At 40.9% G+C, this 25,852-nt stretch overlaps 1 protein-coding gene across 8 annotated transcripts in view; it reads left to right on the top strand.

The window, feature by feature from the left end:
- The window catches only part of HEATR5A (HEAT repeat containing 5A), a 96,114-nt gene that overhangs the window by 46,893 nt on the left and 23,369 nt on the right, over positions 1-25,852 (top strand). For 4 of the 8 annotated variants that reach the window (XM_042464787.1, XM_042464776.1, XM_042464767.1 and 1 more), the window contains exons 18-26: positions 1,749-1,939; positions 3,515-3,674; positions 4,795-4,984; positions 5,712-5,881; positions 7,673-7,738; positions 11,328-11,466; positions 14,820-14,999; positions 23,233-23,472; positions 24,573-24,754. In XM_042464787.1, the coding sequence (XP_042320721.1) occupies positions 1,749-1,939; positions 3,515-3,674; positions 4,795-4,984; positions 5,712-5,881; positions 7,673-7,738; positions 11,328-11,466; positions 14,820-14,999; positions 23,233-23,472; positions 24,573-24,754 (1,518 nt within the window). The remainder of the gene's footprint in view (positions 1-1,748; positions 1,940-3,514; positions 3,675-4,794; positions 4,985-5,711; positions 5,882-7,672; positions 7,739-11,327; positions 11,467-14,819; positions 15,000-23,232; positions 23,473-24,572; positions 24,755-25,852) is intronic. The other 4 variants (XM_042464804.1, XM_042464796.1, XM_042464825.1 and 1 more) reach the window with 2 other exon arrangements.

Raw genomic sequence — 25,852 nt, 5'->3', positions numbered from 1 at the left:
AACCAAACTTGTCTCCATTCCATAGCCTAAGGCAGAGTGAAATAATGTGTTTCATCCAGGAACCCTTGGACCTGGGAGGCCACCACCTGCTCCAGAATATTGGAGAGTGGCTGGTAGTTATCCAATTAATGGAGGGTTTGTGTGTGTGTGTGTTTGTTTGTTTTAGTCAAACCCTCACCACAGCTTTTTAAAGACAATCTGGAACACTGCCTTGTTGCAGCAGGGGCATACACTATTCCCCTTACCCACTGAGCTGGATGGTTTTATGAGCCCAAAAGGGTAAGAGTCAATTGCATATGTGCACATGTGGTGATCCTCACATGTCAAGGATCCTGTCCACATCTTCAGGCTGCATAAACTGAATTGTATCTACTAACATGAGGCAAATAGGAGTCAAAATCTAACTGGTGGTCTTTGACTTCACCACAGCTATTGTATTGTTTTAAAGTATGTTTTATGTTTTAAATTTTACATTGTTTAATTGTATTTTAAGGGGGGGTTGAGGGTTTGAACTGTATATTTTAATCTTGTAAACCGCCTCGACTGCATTTTGTAGAGAGGTGGGATACAAATAAATTTTATTATTATTATTATTATTATTATTAAGATTATATTCATTGGATCTGCATCAACCACAGCATACAAGTTGGAGCAATCTGAGTGATTTTATCTTCAACGTATCATGAAATTCTTCACAGTGGACTGCTGAGTGGCCTACCTGCAGTTTCTGTGGGGCAATGTGTAAAAAAACCCCTGACCATTTGATACAACTTTGCTAGATGATGATAATGATGATGATGATGATGATGATGATGATGATGATGATGATGATGATGGATTTTATTTGTATTTCCTGCCTCTCCCTGAGGATCGAGGCGGGATGATAGCAAACAGGCACTATGATGACAGAGAAGAATTATTTCTTTGCTGCCACCTCCTCCCTACCCTCCGTCCAATGGAATAGGCTTTCCAATGAGCTCTAGCCTCTGCTTGTATCTTAATGTTACCATCTTAATTGGCCCTGCACCCCTGCAGAGATTCCGAGTCCCAATGAGTCTGAACTCCACCAGGTAGTAATCTGTCCATGCCAAGGGAACTATAGAAAGTTTTACACCCAAATCACCACAATCTCACCCAGCACAGAAAACCAAGTTAACGTGTCCTGTTGCATGGGTGGCACCAGATACTACTCCATAGTTGTCATGGAGGACATAAAGTCCTGAGTTACTCCCTAAAGAGTGGTTGTATCATAGATATTGAAGATATTAGAAGTTGACACCACTGCTGAGACAAACTGAGTCAGTCAACTTATCTTTGACTTAAAGACGTACAAAAAGAAGAACAAAAACCTAATATCTACATTTTCTTAGTGAATTATGACCCACGCATAGCAAACAGCCCTTTCTATTGTTCTCTAAGTACCCATACAAATATCCACTTTGTCCCAGTGTCATGTGACCAAGTAACACCTAATGTATCTGTAAATGATGTTATATATGTATGTGTGTGTTTGTGTGTGTATGTATAGTGTGTGTGTGTGTAATTTTTATATTGTCAACACTATATTAGAATTGTAAGTATGCTTATCTTAAATATTTGTTTTTATAATGTAATTTCAAAATGGCCTATTGGCTAAAATAAAGGTATGGAGATTTTCTTAGTGAATAGCAAGATTTATAGTTACAGCTAAGTTGCAGGTGTGACAAAAAATATCATGGATATTTAAAAATTACTGTTTTTGGTTCTAGCACTTGGCCAGTTGCAAAGGAAACTTAGGTTCTGAAGAAATCCGAAGCTGTGCCCTGACATTAGTGATGAGTGCCTTGGAGAGTAGTAACCCACTTCTGAGATGTTCTGCTGCAGAATCTCTAGCCAGACTTGCACAGGTAGTTGCTGACAGTACCTTCACTGCTGGATTGGCACAAATTAGCTTTGACAAGTAAGCTACTTCTCATAGTATGTTTTTTATCATGTGATAGTTTGTGTTTATTTAGGAAGGAATCCAGTATCTTAGTATCTTTCTTACAGTTATATATTTGGGAAGTTATATATTAGGGAAATTGAACTAACAAATGAAAATAGATAATCTAATCCAAGAATAGGAGACCTCAGGTCCTTGGGTTGAATCTAATCCTAGTGGGATCTAAATTGAATCCTCGGGTTCTGCTTTTAGCTATGATCTGCTCTTCATTAAAGAGTTCTGTGGAGATTTTCCAGATTTTGCATGGGTATTTCCTCCATTATAAAATAAATATTTCTTCTAGAGTTTAGATACTGGCAGTTGCCTTAATCTAGTCTCAACTAGAGTAGATCAATTGAGTCAGTGAGATTAACATAAATGTTGGTGTGCCATTCAGCAACTGATTCATTGGGTGCTTCTTCTATGTGTCACATTCCGCCAAATATTTACCTTCTGCGTTTGGGAGCTGACCACCTCAGACACATTCCCTGCTGTATGTTCTTCATCCAGGAAAGTCTGCTCCACTCTGTCCAAGAAAACTACATGCTCCCTAATATGTTGATGAATAGATATATGGACCTCAAGTTCTTGGATCCTCTCTTCCAACAGGACACAAACATATCACAGCTGTTGTAGGTGACTGCAGCAGCTTACTCACCATCCATATTCATTAGTCTTAAGTGGGCACGGAAACAGAACTCCAGGCCTTCTCCACTAAATGCCCATGCAAAATACCTGTTGGCTGTACCTGTTAGCCAAGCTCGAAGGACTGGGTTTGCAGCTACGTAGAGAGCAAGTGGCTACTAGCTCCTCACCCAACTAATTCTCTAATTCACGTCTTCTCAACAGATGCTTTGCCCCCTGAGACCCATGTGCCACATGCAAAAGAACAGGGGGACACTAATGAGCCCTCAAGGAAGCCTTCTCCCAGGTCACTCACACAAACACCCTTGTCCCAACAGGCACATGTTCACCACAACACAATAGAACTTTAACAAGCACTCAAGCAGGCTTCCTCCTAGCTCACACATACAAACAGACTTGACCCAACATGCACAACAGCCTTAACCCAACAGATTATCCAGGGCATAAGCTCACTTTATGCTGTTTCTTCCAGCATGCACGTGCAAAATATTGTTGGTGGGGCCTGTTAACCAAGGTCCAGAAAGAGAGCTAGTGGCTCCCTCGTCTATAGAGAGAGCTAGTGGTTGCTACCTTCTCCTATTTTTTAAAAAACAAACAAACAAACAAACCATGTGTCTGAGTAGTCTACACAGAGTTCTGCATCAGTGGTATAAATAAATATAGTCTGGCTGCAAAACAAAAAGAAACAAAAGTATTGTTTGTTATCAAAGTTTATAAGGTGAGCATTGCCATGGTATATGCAAAAACTGCAGTCAAATTATTTCTGCTGCCATTCCTTGTTGACAATGGTGCTAGAAATGTTATGTGACCACTGCAGATTGCTTCTTAAAGGTCTGAGTTGGAGTGTACCTCTTTGGATCTCCATAGTTGTCTTGTAAATTTTAGACTATATTTCCTTACAATTTTTAGGCTGAAATCTGCTAGAGATGTTATATCAAGGACAGGACATTCTTTGGCTCTTGGATCACTCTATAAATATCTGGGAGGAATCAGCTCTTCTCAGCACTTAAATGCATGTGTTGGAATACTTTATACATTGTCTCAGGACAGCACTTCACCTGAAGTACAGGTACGTATTGGATTTTATTTTATTTTATTCTGTGAGTGGCTTGGAGGGTCTTTGAGTAAAAAGGAGCTTATAAACATAAACCAATTGCATTTCTGCTAGTTATTGCACCCTCCACTCACCTCTTCCCAAACAGGAAGAGATGGTAAAGCTATTTGTACAGAATTTCCAAACCTAGGCAAGTAAGGACAGTGTAGCTTAGATCCATGTGCCGTTATCCTCCTCCACTCCCCCTTTGCTCTTAAGATGCATCTGCACTGCAGAAATAATGCAATTTGACAACATTTTAATTGTCATGTTCTGTGGAATTCTGGGATTTTTAGTTTGTTGTGGCACCAGAACACTGACAGAGAATGGTAAATGGCTCGCAAAATTACAAATCCCAGAAATCCATAGCATTGAGCCATGGCAGTTAAGTGGTGTCAAACTGCATTATTTCTGCAGTGCAGATAGAATCATAGAATCATAGAATCGTAGAGTTGGAAGAGACCACTAGGGCCATCCAGTCCAACTCCCTGTCATGCAGGGAATCCAAATCAAAGCATCCCTGATAGATGGCCATCCAGCCTCTGTTTAAAGACCTCCAAGGAAGGAGACTCTATCACCCTTCCTTGGAGATAGAGCTTTAGAGATGTATAAACTATGTTCATTCTGAAATAATTGAGCTGGGTGGGTTCCCACATACTCCCTTCTGCTTTCTTGTCTACTTCCATTATTCTGGCCTCATTTCCAACCTTGGGTAGAGTAGCTTGTTTTCTTATTATAGAAAGAAACAAGAAAGCTTGAGTAACTCTGTTTATTTAAGACACTTTAATACTGCTTATACTGCTTTTGAGGGGGGGTGTCCCCATATTTTATACTATGTGTGTGTCCATTTGTGTATGTGTGCTATTGCTTTCACTGTTTTTCAGTTCTGCCAGGAAGAGTAGTAACATTGCTTCAAAGCATTAATCTTATAGTTACATAGTTTTCAACCATTTTTTTTTAAAATTGTTGTTTTATTCACCGTCTCACAAAAGTACACCTCTGTTACATAGAAATTTTATTTTTGGTTATGGTTTGTAAATTATTTCATGTGTGTGTGTGTGTGTGTGACACAACACTACATTTTGGTATTTTACAGACCTGGGCACTGCATTCACTGTCACTGATCATTGATTCTGCTGGTCCTCTGTATCACGTGCATGTGGAACCTACCCTCTCTCTTGTTCTCATGTTGTTGTTGACTGTGCCTCCTGCTTATGCTGAAGTCCATCAAAGCCTTGGTCGCTGCTTAAATGCACTTATTGCTACTTTGGGTCCTGAGTTGCAAGGTATGCATATATTTGCAACATGGTGAGAGATGGGTATATACAGAATATTGTAAGAATTAACTGAGAAGTGCTCAAATTGCTCCATTTTATACCTAGAGTCTTATCCAGATGATGATGGTGATTAATTGTTAACAATATTTACACTGTACCCTGTCTTTTCCTAGAACTGGGACTTGTATTTGCAGCCTTCAAATTGAATTTGAAAGAGAGAAAGATAATAATGTGCATACTCCCTTTTCTCAGTAATTCAAAGATATTGCTTTCTCCTCCCCCCACCCCCTAAGTAAAAATGCCTAGTAGCCTAGAGCTCTCAGCCACTTATCCTCCAGGTAGATGCAGGTATCCCTTTCCCCAACCACATAGATAAACTATTTAACTGAAGTAATCATCCTCTGTGTTCAAGGCAAGGATGTGCCACTGAAGTCCAGCCTGTCTTCTGTTCGGCCAAGTACATTCCAAACATTCGGGAGAAAGAATATGTTGACAGCAGTTCAAATGAGAAGTGAACATAGGAGCTCATCAACTAAGTGTAGAAAACCATTCCACATAATAGAAAAGGTGATGCAGGGTTTCCTGTGCATACTGTACTATTGAAAAAAGCAGTTTTTTGTTAAAGCAGAACCCTCATTGAATGGCATATGATAAACACATTCGTTATTGTAATTTGATGTTAAAAGAAAATGACAGAGGTAAATCTTTCTTTCTCCATTCCTTTTTGTTTGTTTAGGCAGCAGTGCTATAGCTTCAGCCTTACGGGCTTCTTGTCTCCTGAGCTGTACAGTGATGCAAGATAATCCTGACTGCCTTGTCCAAGCTCAAGCCATCTCTTGCCTTCAGCAGCTTCATATGTTTGCGCCACGTCATGTAAACCTGTCTAGCCTTGTCAGGTGCCTATGTGTAAGTATGTATTTCTATGCACTAGGGTTGTTTCCTAGTTCAGTAGACCAGGATGGTCTTTCAGATTGGATGGGAGGGATGAGTTCACAAATTGTCCCAGATGGGAAGGAAAGCTCTTTAATATACAACACATGATAGTGATTTCTTCTGTTTCCCCACTCTCTTTCCTTGTCTGGCTTGGAAACTCAGTGTCTTTATAGCAAGATGACTGTATGTATGTAGAGTGGAGATACTCCGCTGACAGCGGTAAAAGAGCAAGCTGTAAGGAAGTATTCAACCAGCAGCTGCTACTGTTGCCTATGGTTATGTATGGTTATATAACTAACTAGTAATACATTACTTTTGTCCTGCCCTGGAGAAGGAAAGAAGGGGAATAGGATACTTTGTCATGCTATGTCTTAAGGTTAAAAAGCCTTCTTTGGCCCTTAAAATATTTTGGGTTTTTCTCTCTCCTTCCTAAACAAAACCAATAGTTAACAAATAGCCCTCCTCCAGTTCAGCCCCTGCAAATGAGGTTGTGTTAGGGAATATGTTTTGCAGTAGTCTGATGGGTTCATAGAGAAAATGTAAACAAGTAAGCCGAAAGGCATGAAGTATGTCTAGGACATTTCTATGGAAAGCTCAAATATATGTAAAGTAAGAATAGTGAGCAATTTACAGTAGTAGAAATGGTCAATAATACAATCTTCCTAGCTTTTGAAATGTAACTGTTAATTAAAGTTTACTAGTTGCATGCTTGAGTCTCCCTTTGAAAGGTTTTTTTTTTCTTGGAGATATGATGCATTTTAAATCACTAAGAAAATATTTTGGGAGACTGAACTATTTTTTCGCTGTGAAGTCAAAGGCTTTCATGGCAGGCATCCATAGATTTTGTGGGTTTTTCGGGCTATGTAGCCATGTTCTGTTCTTTCGCTGGTTTCTGAAAACTGCCATTTTGATGCCTGGTTTGTGTCACCTTGTTTGGTGAAGAATCTGGCCTGTTTGTCCTATATAGTTGGAGAAAGGCACAGCTGGCAGATGATGACATGTATTTATTAAGTTATAAATAAAATACTTCCTGAGCAAATGACTGACTTCTTTGTAGGTCCAAGAATATCACTTGACTGTGTTCAAACAGATGAAACATTATGTTTCTAAAACATTGGAATTTTAGAATATTAGTAATCTAAGAAAGAAATTCTTTCTGGATATTCTTTTGATGTTATCTTTGAGATCTGGCTCACAGAGTTTTATATCACACTCCGTAAGGATTAAGCTGTCTTCTTTGCTCTGACAATAAATGCTGGATAGTGAAAAGTTGTAGCAGCCTGAGGTAAATAATGTAGATCTGTATTATAAATTTACAGGAATATTTTCTTTAAGTATCCCTAGTTGTTGTGGCCCGAGGTATATAATGTAGATCTGTATTATAAACGTACAGGAATATTTTCTTTAATTATTCCTAATTATTGTGGTCAGGATCCAGTATCAGGCACTACCCCATACAGCAAGACTTAAAAGAGCAAGGACTTCAGCATAAACTTAAAACACAGCTTTCATGTGCTCCTGTATTGTTGATTCATCAGCGGATTTGAGCAGCTAGTACTATTGGCATGTGTCTTAAAGGACCTGAAATATTAAGTGATGCAAAGTTATAAGCAAGTGTTTTTCTTGCAGCATGTTTTAAATACAACCACACAGTGATTTTTTATTTTGTTTTGTTTTGTTTTTTGTATTCTTGTGGTCAGGATCATTGTAGGCTCTGATGCCTGGGCTTTTGTCATGACTGGATTATCATTTGTTTTTGTGCAGGAGATCTTGTTGGAAAATTCTGTGTTGGTAGGTTTCTGTGCATTGTTCAGATTTCAACAATTTTTGGTATGTGTGTGTGGTTTTTTTTTTATTTCTCTTTTTAATGTATTTAACCATTAATGTCAATTACATACTTTTAGCATGGTGAGTGAAGTTTTATTTCAGCCTAACCAAATTCTTTCTTAACATTCTTATAGCTGCATTCAGACTTCTTGTACAAATTTTATTTTTGCATCAGTTTAACTTAAACAATTAAAGAACAAAAAGGAAACCACTTTTTAGGGTGTGTATAGTTTATATGTATTGCTTGCATTTCCTGTGTTTTTGTCATTTTCCTTGTCATTTTAAAATATAAGAGAATGAAAGAGATCAGAAATGTGCCTTTTGCTTTGTCTTGCAGTTAAGTTTGCGTGTTTTGGCTTTTTCACATGAAAACATGAAACTGGCAGGTGTTTTTTTAAAAGCATGCCTAAATCTCAAGATATAGTGTAAGATTAGCTTGAATAAATTGTGCATAATGTATTTACTTGGGTATTTTAATTTTTAATTTCTAGCATCTTAAAATGCTTTGGTTTCTCAACATGTTCAGGGCATATTGTTTAGATGTATTCTGTAAGTAAGTGTGCATGCGGCAACAAATTATTTTATTTTATTTAACTGTGATTCCATAGTATTTTTTGTGACCATTTTACTATCTTTTGTAACTCTTTCTCTCTAATTACTTCTCACTGACAAATGGTACATTACTTACCAACATGGCTGCTTTGCACCATGAACTCAGTTTCCTTGCTTTTTTCAGATTTCTAACATGTGTCCCTTGATAGGTACAAAGAAAAAAGTAAGCAATGAAGGACTCAGTAGCTGTCTGAAGTATAACAGATAATTTTAGTTTGTTCCTCTATTGTAATGTTTAAAAATTGAGCTTGAATGCTGGTATTTTTGTTAAATACTAGCCGAATATACTGTAACATTAACAAGGAGAAACACTCTGTAGTTTTAGTGAATTTCAATATACCAAATTATTTACGTTGCTTTTCATTTGTAAATTAAGATGACAAGATTCTCAAAATTGTGTTAAAACAGCAATATTTTGGAAGCCAATGTAAAATACAGGCAGAGTTTTTTTCTTTGCTGTAGTGATGTTTGTCATGTACTGTTTTCTTTCCTAGAGAGCCCTGAAGCATCCAAATTGCTAGTACATTAATTTAGTGTACTTTTATATCTTCATATCAGGGTGGGAAAGACCTCTGTCTGAAACGCAGAAAACCATTATAAGTCAATGTAGATTGTACTGACATAGATGAATTAATGTTATAACTTAGTATCTAGCAGCTTCTTATATAGATTATTTATTTATTTATTTATTTATATTCCGCTTAAACTCAGGGAATCCAAGTGGATTACAGCAGTAAAAATCATACAGTTAAAAAGAGATGCATTAAAATCTCAAGATCCCCAATCCTCCCCCTAAACATAAAAACATGATCAAACTCTAAAAAAGGATTAAACCAAAGAAAGTTAAAAGCATTAATATACATACACTAAAATGAGATCAAAAATTCCAAGTGGAGTCTGGGGTAGGGTATAAATGAGGATGGAGGATAAGGGAGAGGCAGGGAGGCAGGGTCAGTAGGGGTATTCTAGTCTGGAAAGGCTTGCTGGAAGAGATCCGTCTTAATGGCCTTCTTAAAGGTTTCCAAGGTGGTAATATGTCAGATCTCATCCGGCATGTCATTCCAGAGTCTAGGAGTGGCTGATGAAAAAGATATCTGGGTTACTGCTGAAAGTCTAGTCCTCTAAGGTTGCAGCAGATTCTTCCCAGATGAACGAAGAGTAAGGTGTGGATTATATGGGAGAAGGCACTCCAGCAAGAAGTCAGGACCCAAGCCATATAGGGCTTTAAAGGTTAAAACTAACACCTTGTATCTTGCCCAGAAACTGATAGGCAGCCAGTGAAGAGATTTTGCAACTGGTGTAATATGAGCAATTCTGGATGTACCAGTAACCAACCTGGCTGCCATATTCTGTACCAGTTGAAGTTTCCGAATTTGACATAAGGGTTGCCCCATGTAGAGCACATTACAAAAGTTGAGCCAAGAGGTTACCAGCACATGTACTACTGTTTCAAGCTCTCCCTGCTCCAGAAAGGGGCGCAGCTGGCATAGCAGATGAAGCTGATAACAAGTGCTCCTGACTGTTGCATCCACCTGAGCTGTCAGATGAAGAGACAAGTCCAGGAGCATCCCCAGACTGCAGATACAGCGTTTCCTTTCTCCCCATTTCTGTACTTTGATCTTCTTAATGTTCTGTTTAAGATTTTCATGGGTTTGTGACAGGAATGGCATGTCTTTAGAATTGCACTAATACATACATAATCTAGGGTTGGATCCAGTTCCTTTCCCCCCACAACCCACTTTGACCCTGAAAATCTGGTCTGTGGGATTCTCTTACACAGTGTGAACTGTGGTAGTGAGTACAACAGAGAAGATAAATCACCAAATATTGCTGCTTTACCTGCTTTCTCTGGCAGGGAGCCTGGATCCCAGTTTTCTCTGCCAACAAGACCTCTTCCACCTAATAGTCCTTAAAAGTCCTTAGCCACTTACAAGGATTTAAATTACCCGTATTTTCCGGCGTATAAGACGACTGGGCGTATAAGATGACCCCCAACTTTTCCAGTTAAAATATAGAGTTTGAGATATACTCACCATATAAGACTACCCCTCTTCCAACGCACACCAATTAAAAATTTAAAAACGTCACATTTGATTTCAATATGGTAATTTTAATTCAAATGCTTAGACATGCAGGTACTTAGCGGAAAACTTGTTGTATGCCAAAGCTGCTTCAGCTATTCCTGCCTGCCCAGCCCTCCCTGTCTCCAAGATTTTATTCTACCATAATTGTACAGCGCCTCCCTTCCTGCTTTCATATGGTTGCCATATACAGAGGGGATGCAGCCATGGCCATTTTGAGTTTCCCCCACCATTTGCGGCAACCGCAGATTCTCCAGTCCAGCTCGAAAGTTTCAGCACCCACCCTATAAGACGACCCCCGGCGTATAAGTCGACCCCTGACTTTTGAGAAGATTTTCCTGGGTTAAAAAGTAGTCTTATACGCCAGAAAATACAGTACTTAAAATGAACTTAATTGAAATCTTTCTATATATGCATTGTCTTAAATTACTTGTATACTTGCTTTCCTCCATATGTGGTCAAGGTAGATTATAATAGAAAAATTAAACAGTGACTGGAATCTTTGTTTTAGGCAGTGGTTGGGGGGGGGAGTTAATACAGTAGGCACAGTGGCTGTGAAGAAGAAAGATGCTGGAGAAATAGACTGCAAGATTATATCTGCCTTTCTTTACCGGCAATATGTAATCCTGGAAAAAGTGAAGCCACTAATTTGGTTTACCTACCAACAGGATTCTGGGCAATAAATAAACATCTAGCCAACCAAACAGCATTTCATTCTTGTGCAATATATACAGTATATTACACTTTTTAAAATATATCTTTTTCTTCTACCCTTCATATCTGACTTCTAAGTTTTGCCTCAGAATTGTGAATGCTTGGGGAGTTTCAGGCTTCTGCCTTTCAGTTACTCTCTTACAGAAAGTTTCTTCCAGTTCAAGTCCTTTGTCTGTACATTTCAGGTGAATCTCTCTAGTTCGTATTTGTTATTGAGGCGAGCAGTACTAGCTTGTTTGCATCAGCTTGTTCAACGGGAGGCAGCTGAAGTATCTGAGTATGCTGTGGCCCTTGCTAAAGATAGCAGAGAGGAATTTACTCCAGGTAATAATGAGCATATCTTTACTGGTTTTGAAAGTCTCTTATGCTTTGGGGTTTTGTATAAACTTTATATTTCACAATGATACAGGATTCTATGATCCTTTATTGTGCAATTGCTCTTAGAAGGCTGTCCTAGAAGGTATTGTGTATTGCAAAATCTGGTATAGGAATGATTGAGGCCTTGCCTGAACTAACATATATGGAACTGTTCTAAAACTGTAGCATTTCAGGATGCTCCTGGATAGAGGGCTTTTAACACTACCAGGCAAAATACATTGTACAGCCAATACATTTTTCTTCCTTGACATATTTTATTTTTGTGAAAAAACTTTTTCACAAAAAAATGGGGGAAGCTGTGCAAAAACACAGAAGGTCTGAATATGGTGTTATCTGGACCACCTGTAAATTCCAGAAATATGGCATGATGATTCTGCAATGAAAGTCTCATCCGGAATCATCCTGAATGGTCGCCTCTTGCTACAGTACATGTTAAAAACTGGGGTTACTGTTTTGGATTACAATCTCCATAATATCCCAGTCAGCATGGGCAGTGTAAAAAACCTGCTGATTCAATAGTTAGCATGCAGGAAAAAAGTATATCAGTTCCTCCTGTAACATCTAGTGCCACTACACACACTGTATTAATCCAGTCTTCTTCTTCATTTGCTTATTTTTAATAAGCAGGTTTTACAATTTTTCAGTGTGCTTGTTTTCACTCTTGTTTTCATGTAACATATGTTAATAATTGATGCATCATATTTTGGGACGCAGATATATATTTTTGGCTTCAGATTGTAACCCAAGATACAGCTGTGATGAAGTTGAAAGAGCATTTGCCTATAGCTCCTTTTTTTTTCTGAACAAATGAACCCCAGGAATGGTTCAGTAACACGTGGGTGTGGGGAAAGAGGGAGTAATAGATACTGAAAGAAACTGTGATTAAGTTGGTTCACAGAGTTGGTAATATCAGAGAAAAAGACAATCATATTCACAAGATGGCCGGAGGAGCAATCCACTACAGCTAGGATTTGCTTGTGCCAACTCGGTCAGCAGGAGTTCTAAAAAAAATTCAGTTATTTTTCAGTTGACCTCCTGCCTCCTCAGCCAGTTTCTTTTAATCCTGCCTACTGATCAGTCACGTTTTTGCCTCCTCAAAAAAAATACCTTTAAATTAGATTAGTAAGGTAAACAAATGGAAGTTAGTAAGGAAAAAAAGAAAGACAAAATATCTGGAAAAAAGGACAAATCTTTAACTAAAAAGCCGGACAAGACGAACAAAGACCAAGGAAACATTATGAAAGGCTCCCAGATGGCCACCATACAGCGTGTCTCTGAGGACACTGGAAAGGATGAATTAATGAAGGTCTTCATGACTACCAGTTAGAGTGAGTCTGAGGACGTAACTCTACTGGTCCACCAGAAAATGACTGCGGAAAAACAATTTAAAAAAACAAGCGGATGCTAATTATAAAGAGAGAGACTACAAATACTTCCAAGGTAAATGGGAAAATTGCCGCTTTGAGGGAGAAACACAGAGCAGTGGCTACTAAGTTTCAAACAATCACTTGAGGCTACCATCTTGAAGAGCGGAGTTGCAACAGTAAGGAATGCCGCTCCCCGCACATGCATAATGGAGATGAGTTCTGAAATAGCTCTTCTGAAACAAACAGCTGCGAGAGAGAAGACTGTTGAAGTGAAGGCAACCGTGCAAACACCTGGAAGGGAGGCACGCGTCAGTTCTACAAATGCCAGCTCTGGAAATGCGTCCTCTAATGGCCAAACAGAAAAGAACGTTGGATCTGAGACAGCCACGCAACACTCCAGAAGGGAGGCACACACAAGATCTGATAATAATGGATCTAGCTCTACATCAGAACATGGTGGCAGTTCTGAGGAGGAGACTTGTGACAAACTATCAAGATTATTAAAAGACTCCAGTGTAACAAATAAATACCAATTCATGACACTAATGGAAAAAATTTATGACAACATGCCCACTTTATCCAGACAAGATGTAGAAATAGAAAAGGATGGGGAATCTCAGGAGTTCTCTGTAACTACTACAGTTAGGCAATTAATTAATCAGGAACTACAATCCATGCTACAGGGACAGCAAGGGCAAAGACAGGTGTCCAAACAAGTTCATGTTGAACATAAGAAACAAAAAGATAAAAATGATCTAAAGAATGAATTATGGTATGCTTTCCAAAACATCAGCCGAACAAAAGAAAAAGAGGACAGCGCTGAAATCAAATTGAATAGAAAAAGGAGGCTAGATGATGAGGAATCAATTCCACATAAGTGTATAGAATCATAGAATCATAGAGTTGGAAGAGACCACAAGGGCCATCCAGTCCAACCCCCTGCCGTGCAGGAAATCTAAATCAAAGCATCCCGACAGATGGCCATCCAGCCTGTTTAAAGACCTCTATGGAAGGAGACTCCACTACACTCCAAGGGAGTGTGTTCCACTGTCGAACAGCCCTTACTGTCAGGAAGTTCCTCCTAATGTTGAGGTGGAATCTTTTCTTGGAGCTTGCACCCATTGCTCCGGGTCCTGTTCTCTGTAGCAGCAGAAAACAAGCTTGTTCCCTCCTCAATATGACATCTCTTCAAATATTTAAACATGGCTGTCACATCACCTCTTAACCTTATAAAGAAGACCAAATATGAGCATCGTGAGGAGATAGATTTAGACCGAATGTTACAACAGGATGAAATGATAGATAACTTAGAGGACAAAATAACAGATTCGTCTGATCAGGATGATGATGATGATGATGATGATGATGATGATGATGACTTAGATTCAGGAAAATTAACTGAACCTACAACTTTTAAACATCTTATAAAATGGGTTATAAGAACTTTAGGATTAGATTTGGAGTCACATGAAAAGAATAATGATAATAAACAAAAATTTACATATGTCATAAAAAGAAAAAAAACCACAGAGTAATGATATGACACTTCCAAAATTATTTATAACGAAACTAGCTGAGGAGGCAGGTGTTCAACTGAAAGTAACTGAAAAAGAATTTAAAACTCCTGCTGACTGAGTTGGCACTCAGCAAATTCCAGCTGTAGTGGATTGGTCCTCTGTCCATCTCTGAATGAACATTCACTGTAATTTTCTTACAGAGGTCTGAAATCAGTCAGTAATGCAGTAACTCTAAAAGCTAAGTTTTTAAAGGATATAAAGTTATATTTGTTTTCTTCAACCATTTCCCTGCTTTCTAAAATATTAGGGGGGGATCAAAGTTACAGCTAGGACATTAATACAGTTTTTTGGGGGCAATATTATGTATGAGTAAAAATATTAAGATCATACCCTATGGATATATTATTTTTCATAGGTATTAACATCAGAGAAGTAGGACTTGAAGGGGCATTGTTAAGCCTGTTGGACAAAGAACTGGATCCAAAACTGTGCCAAGACATCAGAGAGACTCTGATCCATATGCTTACATCGATGGCTGTTGAAAAACTTTCTTTCTGGTTGAAGCTCTGTAAAGATGTTTTAGCTGCCTCTGCTGGTATGTGCTCTTATCTTCTTCCTAGAAACAAGACTTGATGAAAACATATTCTCACCAGAGAGAAGACTCCTCTGATCAAAATATCAGGTGGTCTATTAACCTGGTTTGCAAATAATAAATTATTTCAGAGTTAGATGATCAAAGAAAGAGAGGTGAAAGCCCTATACAGTTTGAGACCAAAGTACAGTACAGTGGACCCTTGTTATACTCTGGGGTTTGGTTTTAAGATCCCCGAGTATAACAAAATCTGTGTATGCTGAAGTCCCATTAAATATAATGACACAGCTAAATGGTGTCCCTTATAAAAAATGAAAAATCAAGGTTTGATATTTGAAATTTATACTTTTTTTTAACATTTTCAAACCATGAATGCTTGAATCCGTGTATAGAAAATCAGTGTATAAGAAGGGCTGACTGTGCTTGAAGGGGAATACCACTCTCTACAACAGCTTGGCTGTCTAAAACAAGGGAACTGGGCCTTCTTGATGGTGATACCCAACCTGTGGAATTCCTTTCCTAGGATAGCTCTTATAAGTGCCTAACCGCATTATTTTTGAACAAGAGAAGACATAATTTTAACTGTTCCCTGAAGGGTAGCAATAAACATTTAAAATGTAAATACAGTTTTTTGTCTCGGTCTCTGTGAATCACACAGATGGGTTTTCCTGTTTATAGACATTCGGAACCTTCTAGAATCACTAGTGAAGACTTTTTGGCAGTAACCTCCATCAGCAAATATGGCTTCCCAGTCTGCCTTTCAAATGATGTGAGAAATGTGGAGCTAAAAGCAACTCCTCTTGCTAGCTCTGCCTTGGTGAGGGGCACAGTATATAGGCCTACACCCCATAGGCTCGGAAGAATAGTCTCTCTCGTCTTCAGTCTATTCTGTACGAAAAGACCTTAAAGCTGCATGTACCACCGACGGCTACTGTCTTGGAGCCCCCACCATCTCCGCCTTCAAAGAGGCAATCGGCAACAAAGTCGAATCATTGTGAGGAAGCGGCTTGTCTGGCTCCTCGAGATCAAGCCATGAGCCTATTCTAAGTGGCAACACTTGAGGCTGTTGAATCCGAGGATGCCCCCGCAAAAAAGCAGAAATCCTTGATGACCGGAGCCAGTGCTGCTCCCAGGTCAACCAAAAAGGCCAGTGATAAGGTGGAGACAAAGAAGAAACACAAGCATTCTTCTTCCCACTCTTCCACTAAGAGGGTCACCACGTCAGAGATGCAAACATCTAAGAAGCCTGCCTCACCTGCACCATCTCTCCAAGTGGTTGAGACTCAATCTGGTTTGGGTTTTTTGTGGGGGTTTTGGGCTATGTGGCCATGTTCTAGAAGATTTTCTTCCTGATGTTTCGCCAGCATCTGTGGCTGGCATCTTCAGAGAATGTTTGCCTGGGAAAAGTGGGTATATATATATACTGTGTGAGCCTGGGAATGCAGGAGTGATTTGCATGTGTCTTGTTCTGTGCTGATGGCAAGCCTCAAGCTGGGAGGCTAATGCAAAAGGATTAGTGTCTGCTAATTGGTGATCATCATCTGCTGGGAAAGCCCTTGACTCTGAGTGGTTTCCCATTCTGGTTCGGTTTCAGAAGGTGAGTTGATAGACTCCCCTGTGAGACAGCTCCACTAGTCTCCCTCTCCACAATTTCATTCTCCACTCTTGTCTACCGGAGCGCCTGTGTTTGAGGGAGTAATCAACTCTCTGTCTTTCCAGTCTATCATCCAGACTATCAATACGAGTCTGACTCCCAACTCAGAACTGACCATTGGTACAGATTCGATCCTCAATCCCATGTTGACACTGACCAGAACCAGCATTGCCTTCAGCAGGCTGAAGACTGAGCTCGCTACTCTCTGGTCCCTCTTGCCCAGGCAGGTGATCTTGTTTTTGACAGAGAGACAGGCTATTACTATGTATCTGTAGAGCCTGATTTCCACCTCTGGTGTTGTGTTTCTGAAGTCCCTAGAGGCCCTCAGGGTTCTCCCACAAGTTGATTATTTTGCAGTTGGCTCCATCTTCCAAGCCACGTCCATCTGCACCTCAGACTTCCTATGCGAAGCAGGAGGCTCCACCTATTCCATTGTACCATGCATCCCTGGACGACAGACCTGTACCTGCTCTTTCTCACTCGCCATGCTCAGCCTCTCTGGAATACAACTCTTCTTCGAACTGAATCCATGTGCGGTCTCCTTCTAATGCTCTCGCGAGCCACAAGTCAGCTAATGACATTCGCTCCTTCTCAGAGCAAGTCATCAGAATGGCCAATGTAACTTGACATGGTGCATCATGAATTGGAACCACCGGATTCTGTATATGAACACATCCAGTTGAAGGTCCTTACTCCAGCATCCATTGAACTTCTTGCAACCATGTCCCACATCGCCAAGTGTTCTTGGGCAACTCCAGCCACCATGCTGTCCACCTTGAGGAAGATTGATAAACTTTACTGGATTACACCCTCTGACTCTACCTGGCTTTTTGAGCACCTGAGACCAAACTTGGTCATGGTAGAAGCCTCCCAGCTTAAAACAACCCCCAGGATGTCATAGACACCAGCCGAGAAGGAGGGTCAGAAGGTTGACTGCATGGGCAGGCAGCTGTATTATGCAGCAGCTCTGGGTCTTCATGTGGCTAACTACTCGGAATGCATGGAGGTTTATCAGCAACACCTCTGGGAAAGAGTTCTTCTCTTTTCAATAAGTTCCCGGACGAGGACCTACGTTTAGCTCAGGCTCTGCAAGCCAAAGCCCACCCTCTTGGGATCCAAGAGATTAACTCACCTGTCATTCTGTGGACAGTGCTGCAAAGTTGTTGTCAGGTTTGGTGGCCCTTCGACGCCACGCCTGTCTTCGAGCCTCTGACCTTTCCCATCAGGCCCAAGCTGCCATCGAGGACATGCCCTTTGATGATTCTGGTCTTTTCAACAAGGAGATGAATAAGAAGCTGGACTTCAAGCACAAAATGAAGACCACGGCTAGAAAATATGGTATGTCCTTATCTTCACCACGTTTCACCCCACATCGACATTGCTGTTGGCAGCGTCTGTCCTATGGCCAAGCATGGTCTTACAGTCTCCTGGGACCGAGGAGGCAAAGGTTTCCTTCCTAATCTTCTTCCTCCTCTAGCAGATGCAACACCACTCAACCTCAGTACCGCTAATCCTTCAAAAGAAAGGATGAGCAAAGTAAAAAGCACCTGTGACTTTCCCCTTGTGTGCACGTCCTTCCTCTACCCCTCTTTGGTCATAGACTTGCCCACTGTGTCAACAATTGGGCTTCCATAACATCAGATTTGTGGGTGCTTAACATCATTGCCAACAGCTATGCTCTAAAGTTTGAAACACTACCCCCCGGGGATTTTACGAGTTACACCCCATTGAAATACCCTACTTGATGAAGTGCACATGCTTCTTTCCCAGGGGTGCTATTGAACCTGTACCCATCTCTTGGATTCGACACTGTTTCTTTTCAAGATACTTTATTGTCTCCAAATGGGACACCTACCTATTGCCTCCACCTTTTGCCTACACCATCTAAATTCCCACATCTCTTACGGACAGTTCCATATGGTAACTCTTTCTTTGATCCTTCTCCTCTTGCAGAAAAGAGACTGGTTTGCCATCCTCGACCTCAAGGATGCCTACTTCCATTATGCCTACCGTATATTCCGGCATATTAGACGACTGGGTGTATAAGACGACCCCCAACTTTACAACTTAAAATAGAGTGTTTGGGATATACTCACCGTATAAGACTACCCCTCTCTTCCATGATAAGTCAGAAAGGAGCTGAAGGCACACAACAACAGCAGCAGCAGCAGCGACAGAGGAGAAAGAGGGGGAGGAGAAAAAAGGAGAAGGAGAAAGAAGAAGGGGAAGAGGAGGCAGACTCCACTACACTCTGAGGAAGGAGTGTGTTCCACATTTGAAATAACAGCATACACAACATTATTTCACCCGCCTTGACAACTCCTCCCACCCTTCCTCTTGGTGCATCTACACTTTAGAATTAATGCAGTTTGACACCACTTTAAGAACTGCTGCTCCATCCTATTGGAATCCTAGAATTTGTAGTTTTATAAGGTCTTTTGCCTTCTCTGCCCAAAGAATGCGGGGGGGGGGGGGCTGCTCCAAACTACAAATCCCAGGGATTCTGTATGGATGGAGCCGTGGCAGTTCAAGTGGCTCCTATTGGAATCAAAGCCCAGGAAGCTTTGTGCCAAATAGAAACGTGTTAGGCTGCAACTGCACTGCAGAAATAATACAGTTTGACACCCCTTTAACTGCCCTGGCTCAGTGCTATGGAATCCTGGGAATTCTAGTTTTCTGTGACATTTAACCTTCTCTCTCAGCAAACTTTGGTATGACAACAAACTACAATTCCCATGATTTCATAGCACTGGGCCATGGCAGTAAAAAGGTATGAAACTGGATTGTCTCTAGAGTGAAGATGCAGCCTGAGTTGGATCCAAGACACACTGCAGAAATAATCCAGTTTGAGACTGCTTTAACTGCCCTGGCTCAGTGCTAGGGAACCCTGGGAAGTGTAGTTTTGTGAGACATTGAGCCATCTCTATCAGAAAGAGCTCTGGTGCCACAACAAACTACAATTCCCAGGATTCCCTAGCAATGAGCCAGGAGAGTTAAAGTGGTCACAAACTGGATTATTTCTGCAGTGTGTTTTGGACCTTGGTTATTAAAAATGCTCAAGGTCCAATCCATACTGCAGAAATAATCCAGTTTGAGACAGCTTTAGCTGCCCTGGCTCAGTGCTAGGGAACCCTGGAAATTGTAGTTTTGTGAGAAAGCGCTCTGGTGCCACAATGAACTATAATTCCCATGCATCTGAGGAAGTACGCTTAAGTCTAGGAAAGCTGCCAACTTTTCTTTCAGTGAGTCTCAAAGGTGCTACAAGATCTATCTCTCTATCATCACCACCATTATTGTTATCGTTATTAAATCCAGATGCACCTGCAGAATTGACAACACTGATATACTGAAGACTCATTCTCTGGGACTGGGATCTGGAAGTGTGGAGGCAATTATTATTATTATTCCCTTGAAATTCCCTTGAAAAACCAGGGAATCCTGGGAATTGTAGTTTGTGAGGGTGGGGGGGCGACCACTGTCCTCAATCTGATTGGCTGTTAGTGTGACTCCATCCAAACAGGATTGGTTGCTCTGTAGCCAGCCTCGCTCTCAGAGTCAGGGCCCCCGGGGAAAAGGAGGACAGGAGAGGGAGCGGAGGGAGGGAGCAAGGAAGGAAGAGAAGAAAAGGAAGAAAAAGGGAAGGTAGGAGGGAAGGAGAGAAGGAAGGAGGGGAAAAGAAAGGGAGGGAAGGAAGGAAGGAAGGAAAGCAAAGGAGGGAAGGAACGGAGGAAGACGCTTCTTTGCCTTTGGGAGAAGGCTTTCCTGCCAAGGACTCTGTTCTCTTTAGGACCCAGCGGCTATCCGGCGTACAAGATGGCCCCCGACTTTGGGGAAGATTTTCCTGGGCTAAAAAGTCGTACGCCAGAAAATACGGTACTTCCATATAGCAGTCATGGAGTACCAATGGAGATTCCTGGCATTTGCAGTGGGACAGCACTTCTATCAATTTCGAGCCTTGCCTTTCGACTTGTCCACAACTCCCAGGGTCTTCACAAAGTGTATGGCCATGGTGGCCACCTATCTTCACCAGCAAGGTATATCCTTCTTCCCATACCTGGACAATTGGCTTTTTACAGCATCTTCCAGGCAAGAATTCTGGTTCAGGACATCGAATTCATGCTGTCTCTACTCGAATCCCTTGGCATCATAGTCAACAAATCCAAGTCCAGCCTCCCTCCAGCTCAAGAGATCAGGTTAATCTGAGCAATGCTGGATTCAAGATAGGCGTTGGTGTACCTTTCCTAGGACAGGTTCAAGTCTCTAGTTCAAGCAGTACAGGGTTGCACTCGACACAGAAGAATCCTCACCCACTTGGTGCAAATCACTCTAGGTCATGTAGCCTCAACCACTTCCATCACTCCTTGGTCCCAGCTTCAGTTCCAATGGCTCCAGGCATAGTTCCTGTCTGTCTTTGACCCTCTCCTTTCTAAAGACTCATGACTCCAGGGCCTGTGATGAGGACTTTGGACTGGTGGCTGGACTCCTCCAACGTGTGCACAGGGATACCTTTCCTTCCTCCACACCCACAACTCACCTTCACAACCAATACCTCGATGGAGGATTGGAGAGCTCACTTAGAAGGTCTCACAGTAAAGGAAAAATGGTCCTCCAAGAAAAAACTTCTTCACATCAACACCCTTGAGATGTTGGCAGTGGAAAAGGCTTTGAAGTCCTTTGAATCTCTTCTCTGAAGCCAGTGACAACACCACCGTCCTGTACTTCCTCAACAAACAAGGCAGCACAAGATGTCAGGCGTTATTAAGCCTCACCCTTCAGATCTCGGAATGGTGCATGACAAGAGACAGAAGGAGACTCCAGTGTGTTCTGCTGTTGAGCAGCTCTCACTGTCAGGAAGTTGCTCCTAAGGTTGAGTTGGAATCTCTTTTCCTGTAGCTTCCATCCATGTTTCGGGTCCTATTCTCTGGAGCAGCAGAAAACAAGCTTGCTCCCTCCTCAGCATGACACCCCTTCAATTACTTAAACAGGGCTAAATTTCTAGAATTTTTAACCAACAGATATCTTTCCCTCTTAGATTCAAACTACACAAAAATTTGGACTTTTTAATGTCTTTGGCAGAAACTGGCCTTTCCATCCCTTCTCTAAAGTGTTATTTGGCAGCCCTCTGCAGTCACTATCATTTGATGGTCACCCATCTTTCTTTCAGGACCCTCTGATTTAAAAAAAAATCCTCAAAGAGTTCATTAAGCTGCATCCTCCTGCTTTCAGTATCAATGACAGCTTGGAATCTTGAACTGATCCTTGCACAGCTTTCCAAATAGCCTTTTGAACTATTGGCTACAGCTGATCTCAGGCTTGTCACCTGGAAGACTGCATGCCTTGTTGCCATCATGTCCACTTGCCATGCTGGTGAACTTTGTGCGGTCTGTGTGGACCAACCTTATCTTCGTTTCCATAAAGACAAAGTTGTTCTATGTTCGGTCATTACCTTCCTACCCAAGGTGGTGTCTTCATTCTGTTTGAGCCAGGACATTGCCTTACCAACTGATACTGAGTCTTTTTCCATTCTCTCGATGTCTGGAGACTACTTACATTCTGTGTCAACCAGACATCAGATTCGAGATGATCCAAGAGACTGTCTGTTACTTGGATTTGAAATTTGGACGTCCAATCACCCCTCAGTGCTTCTCAAAATAGATGACTGCTATAATCCATTTAGCCTATGAACTCTCAGGGAAGACTCTGGCTCGAATTTGAGCACACTCTGCCAATGCAGTAGCAACATCTGCCTTTCTCTAAGGAATGCCCCTAGAGTACGTCTGCAAAGCTACAATCTGGTCCCAGGCCCAGCCCTTGACTTTCATATTTCACTACGAGCTAAATACCAGAACTAGAAATGATGCAGCTTTTGAGAGGGCAGTGTTGCTTTCTGGGTTGCACTAAGGTTTGTTTATTGCATGCTTTTCTGTTTGTTGTTTAATAAAACACATTTTGGTTTGCTACACTGGGTGCTTTATGTCACGACACTCCTCCTATGACTGCAGCTTGCTCATCTAACCCATTTGTGTGATTCACAGAGACAATGACAAAGAAGGATAGGTTGCTTACCTGTAACTGTAGTTCTTCAAGTGGTCATCTGTGCATTCACACAAACCCGTCCATCCTCTCCTCAGGTTGTGTCCTGCACATGTTTCCTCAGAATGCTGCTATGATGCATCCAAATTTGAACTAAGGGAAAGAGCAGGAACACTAGGGGTATATATAGGGTGGGCAGAGCTACTGCCACAAAGTCTTCCTTAGCAGTTCTAGAAGGTTCCAAATGTCTCTGCACAGACACAGGAAAACTCTTTTGTGTGAATTCACAGATGACCACTCAAAGAACTAGTTACAGGTAAGCAACCTATCCTTCTCTGTTTCTCCCTCTAAAGTTTTCTAATTCATCATTCCTCTTTTCCATTTCCTCTGCTCATTCCTCCTTGCTACCTTCCTGTTATTTGCTTCCCCAACTTCTGCTCTGTTATGTGCCCTTAGTCTTTGATGGTTAAGGCTCCAGTACCCTAGGCCCCTTCTGTTAACTAAGTTCCATTGTTAAACAGTTTCCCTGCCTATTGTATCTTAATGCAGACTTCACAATAGTGGCTCCTGTAGACACCACCCAAGAGGAGGAGGATGCTCAAACAGATGATGAATTGGCCTTGGCTTTGGAAAATGAAGAAAGATTACACCCTTTCCTCCATCCTCGATGGGCTACTAGAGTTTTTGCTGCAGAATGCGTTTGTAAAATTATCAGTCAGTGTGAGAATGCTGACAGTGCTCACTTTGACATAGCTCTGGCTCAGGAAATGAAGCAAAGGGATTCAAGAGGTATGTGTTCATGTCAGCACACAAACATCAATGTGACAATTTTATGGAGTCCAAAATACAACTAAGTTTAATGTTGATAAGTAGTAGCTTAGTGGAATACAGCAGTATCTCCTCACAATGCTGTAGCAGATGTTTATTGAGAGAAAAACTGTATGTTGAAGAATAGATTATTGCTAACTTGATGTCTGTGTATATACAGATGTAATACAAACAAGGCAATATTTATTATGGCATACATGTTTCTGAACTAGAGTGTGGTATCAGACGTATTAAGAGTTTTCCTCTTGGAGAGCTGTATTGCTCTGTGTACATATACACAAGGAGGGAGGGAAGAAAGAAAGAAAAAAGGCAAGCACTTTCAGAAAAAGTAAAAATAAAAATACAGTCTGACTTTTAGTCTCATTATAAATTTGCAGTTAACACACCACATTTGGGATGGTTAAATGATCACCTTCTGTGAATCACTGTAGGTTTCTTGTATACATTAAATTGTCACAGATTATTCTCTTTGCATTTCATGATTATTTTAATCTATTTTTCCTTTCTTTACACCCACACACACACACACACACACATTCTAGACATATAGAGCAATAATTGTATATAGCTTGATTGTACTGCCCTGAATCACCTGCCAGAATAAAGGTGGGATAAAAATGCAATAAAATAAATACAGTACATGCATACATATAACTGCCAACTGAGAATGATGATTCATGCTTCTGTTGAAGTGAACTATAACCCTTAGAGTTAAATCTGTTAATCTTTAAAGTGCTTCAAATTCTTGTTTTAGATGCTACAGAATAACATAACTACCTCTTTGGAAGTTAAAAAAATTTAAATACACTTTTCCAATTGTTGCAAGCCTAGACACAAGCTTGACACAAAATGTTAACAATGTGCAGTTGTAATTGGTGACTTCCTCTATAGCTGATTTATTATCTAAAGTGATGCTGGTGTATTTAAATTACAATTTTGATGTAATTAAAGACAAGGGATGAAGGAAAAGGCACAAGTGGTTTAGGGATCCACACTGGAAAAAAATCAAATATATTTTTCTTATTAGTAAAGTGCTGTTTTTCTTTTTTAATCATACTCAGATGATTTCTTAGTACTGCATTTAGCTGACTTGATCCGCATGGCTTTTATGGCTGCCACTGATCACAGTGACTATCTTCGTCTTTCTGGCCTTCAGATGTTATTAGTTCTCATTCGAAAGTTTGCTGCTGTACCAGAGCCAGAGTTCCCAGGCCATGTAATTCTGGAGCAATATCAAGCAAATGTAAGTAGGCTTATGTTCAAGAATTTTTTGAAAAAATAAAATTAATAATCTTGACGATAATAATTAGATAACAACACATGAGTGACATCTTATCCACAGACACTGAATAGAATTTGTAAATGTGGCTAGGGTCTGAGCTGGAGTTGTGGTAAATAAGGGGTTTCTTTTATGAATATGTGGTCAAGTTGCCCTAAAATAAAGGCTATATTGGAGAGGAGGATAATGTTGTTCCAAATAACTTTATAAGTACAGTATATTATGAAGTCAGGTGAATAGAGTAGTGTAAAAATCAAGGGGAAGAGCCAGAGTGAAGGCTGAAAATTTCTGGTAACAACAAAAAATTGAACTGAAAATAAATATTTGTTGTTATTAACTGACCTCAAGCCGTCTTCGACATATGGCAACCTGTGAGATATTACATATTAAATACCAGCTTAAACAAAAAAGGTCTTTGTGTTCCAGATGAAGGAGAACAGGGAGGAGATCACTGTTGCCTCCCTCAGAAGGGAATTCCAGAGGGTTGGAGTACCCACTGATTGGTGTTTGCTCTCTCTCGCTCTCTCTCTCTCTCTCCTGGAAAACAAAGGGGCAAAAGAAGTGGCTTCCGGACGCTTTGGGGCTGTGGTCACTCTGATGCTATACTCCGGTCCAAAGTATTGGAACAAAAAGAAGCCATTTTAATCCGGTTCCTGTGGCGCTCAGCTTGGGACCACAGGCAGTGGCCCATATGGGAGTTGGCTGTGTGGTTGCTGTGGTCCCAGCCCAATTGCAGCTAGAGTGGCCAGAGGCTACTTATTCCTGGCTGTCTGCTTTACGCCAGTTATAGAATCATAGAATCATAGAGTTGGAAGAGACCACAAGGGCCATCCAGTCCAACCCCCTGCCATACAGGAAATCCCAATCAAAGCATACCCGACAGATGGCCATCCAGCCTCTGCTTGAAGACCTCCAAGGAAGGAGACTCCACTACACTCCGAGGGAGTTTGTTCCACTGTCGAACAGCCCTTACTGTCAGGAAGTTCCTCCTAATGTTGAGGTGGAATCTCTTTTCCTGTAGCTTGCATCCATTGCTTCGGGTCCTAGTCTCTGGAGCAGCAG

This window comes from Sceloporus undulatus, chromosome 1 (genome assembly GCF_019175285.1).
Source record: "Sceloporus undulatus isolate JIND9_A2432 ecotype Alabama chromosome 1, SceUnd_v1.1, whole genome shotgun sequence".
Taxonomy (NCBI): domain Eukaryota; kingdom Metazoa; phylum Chordata; class Lepidosauria; order Squamata; family Phrynosomatidae; genus Sceloporus; species Sceloporus undulatus.
Note: the sequence above shows the minus strand (reverse complement) of the source record. Positions and strands in the feature narration are given on the sequence as shown.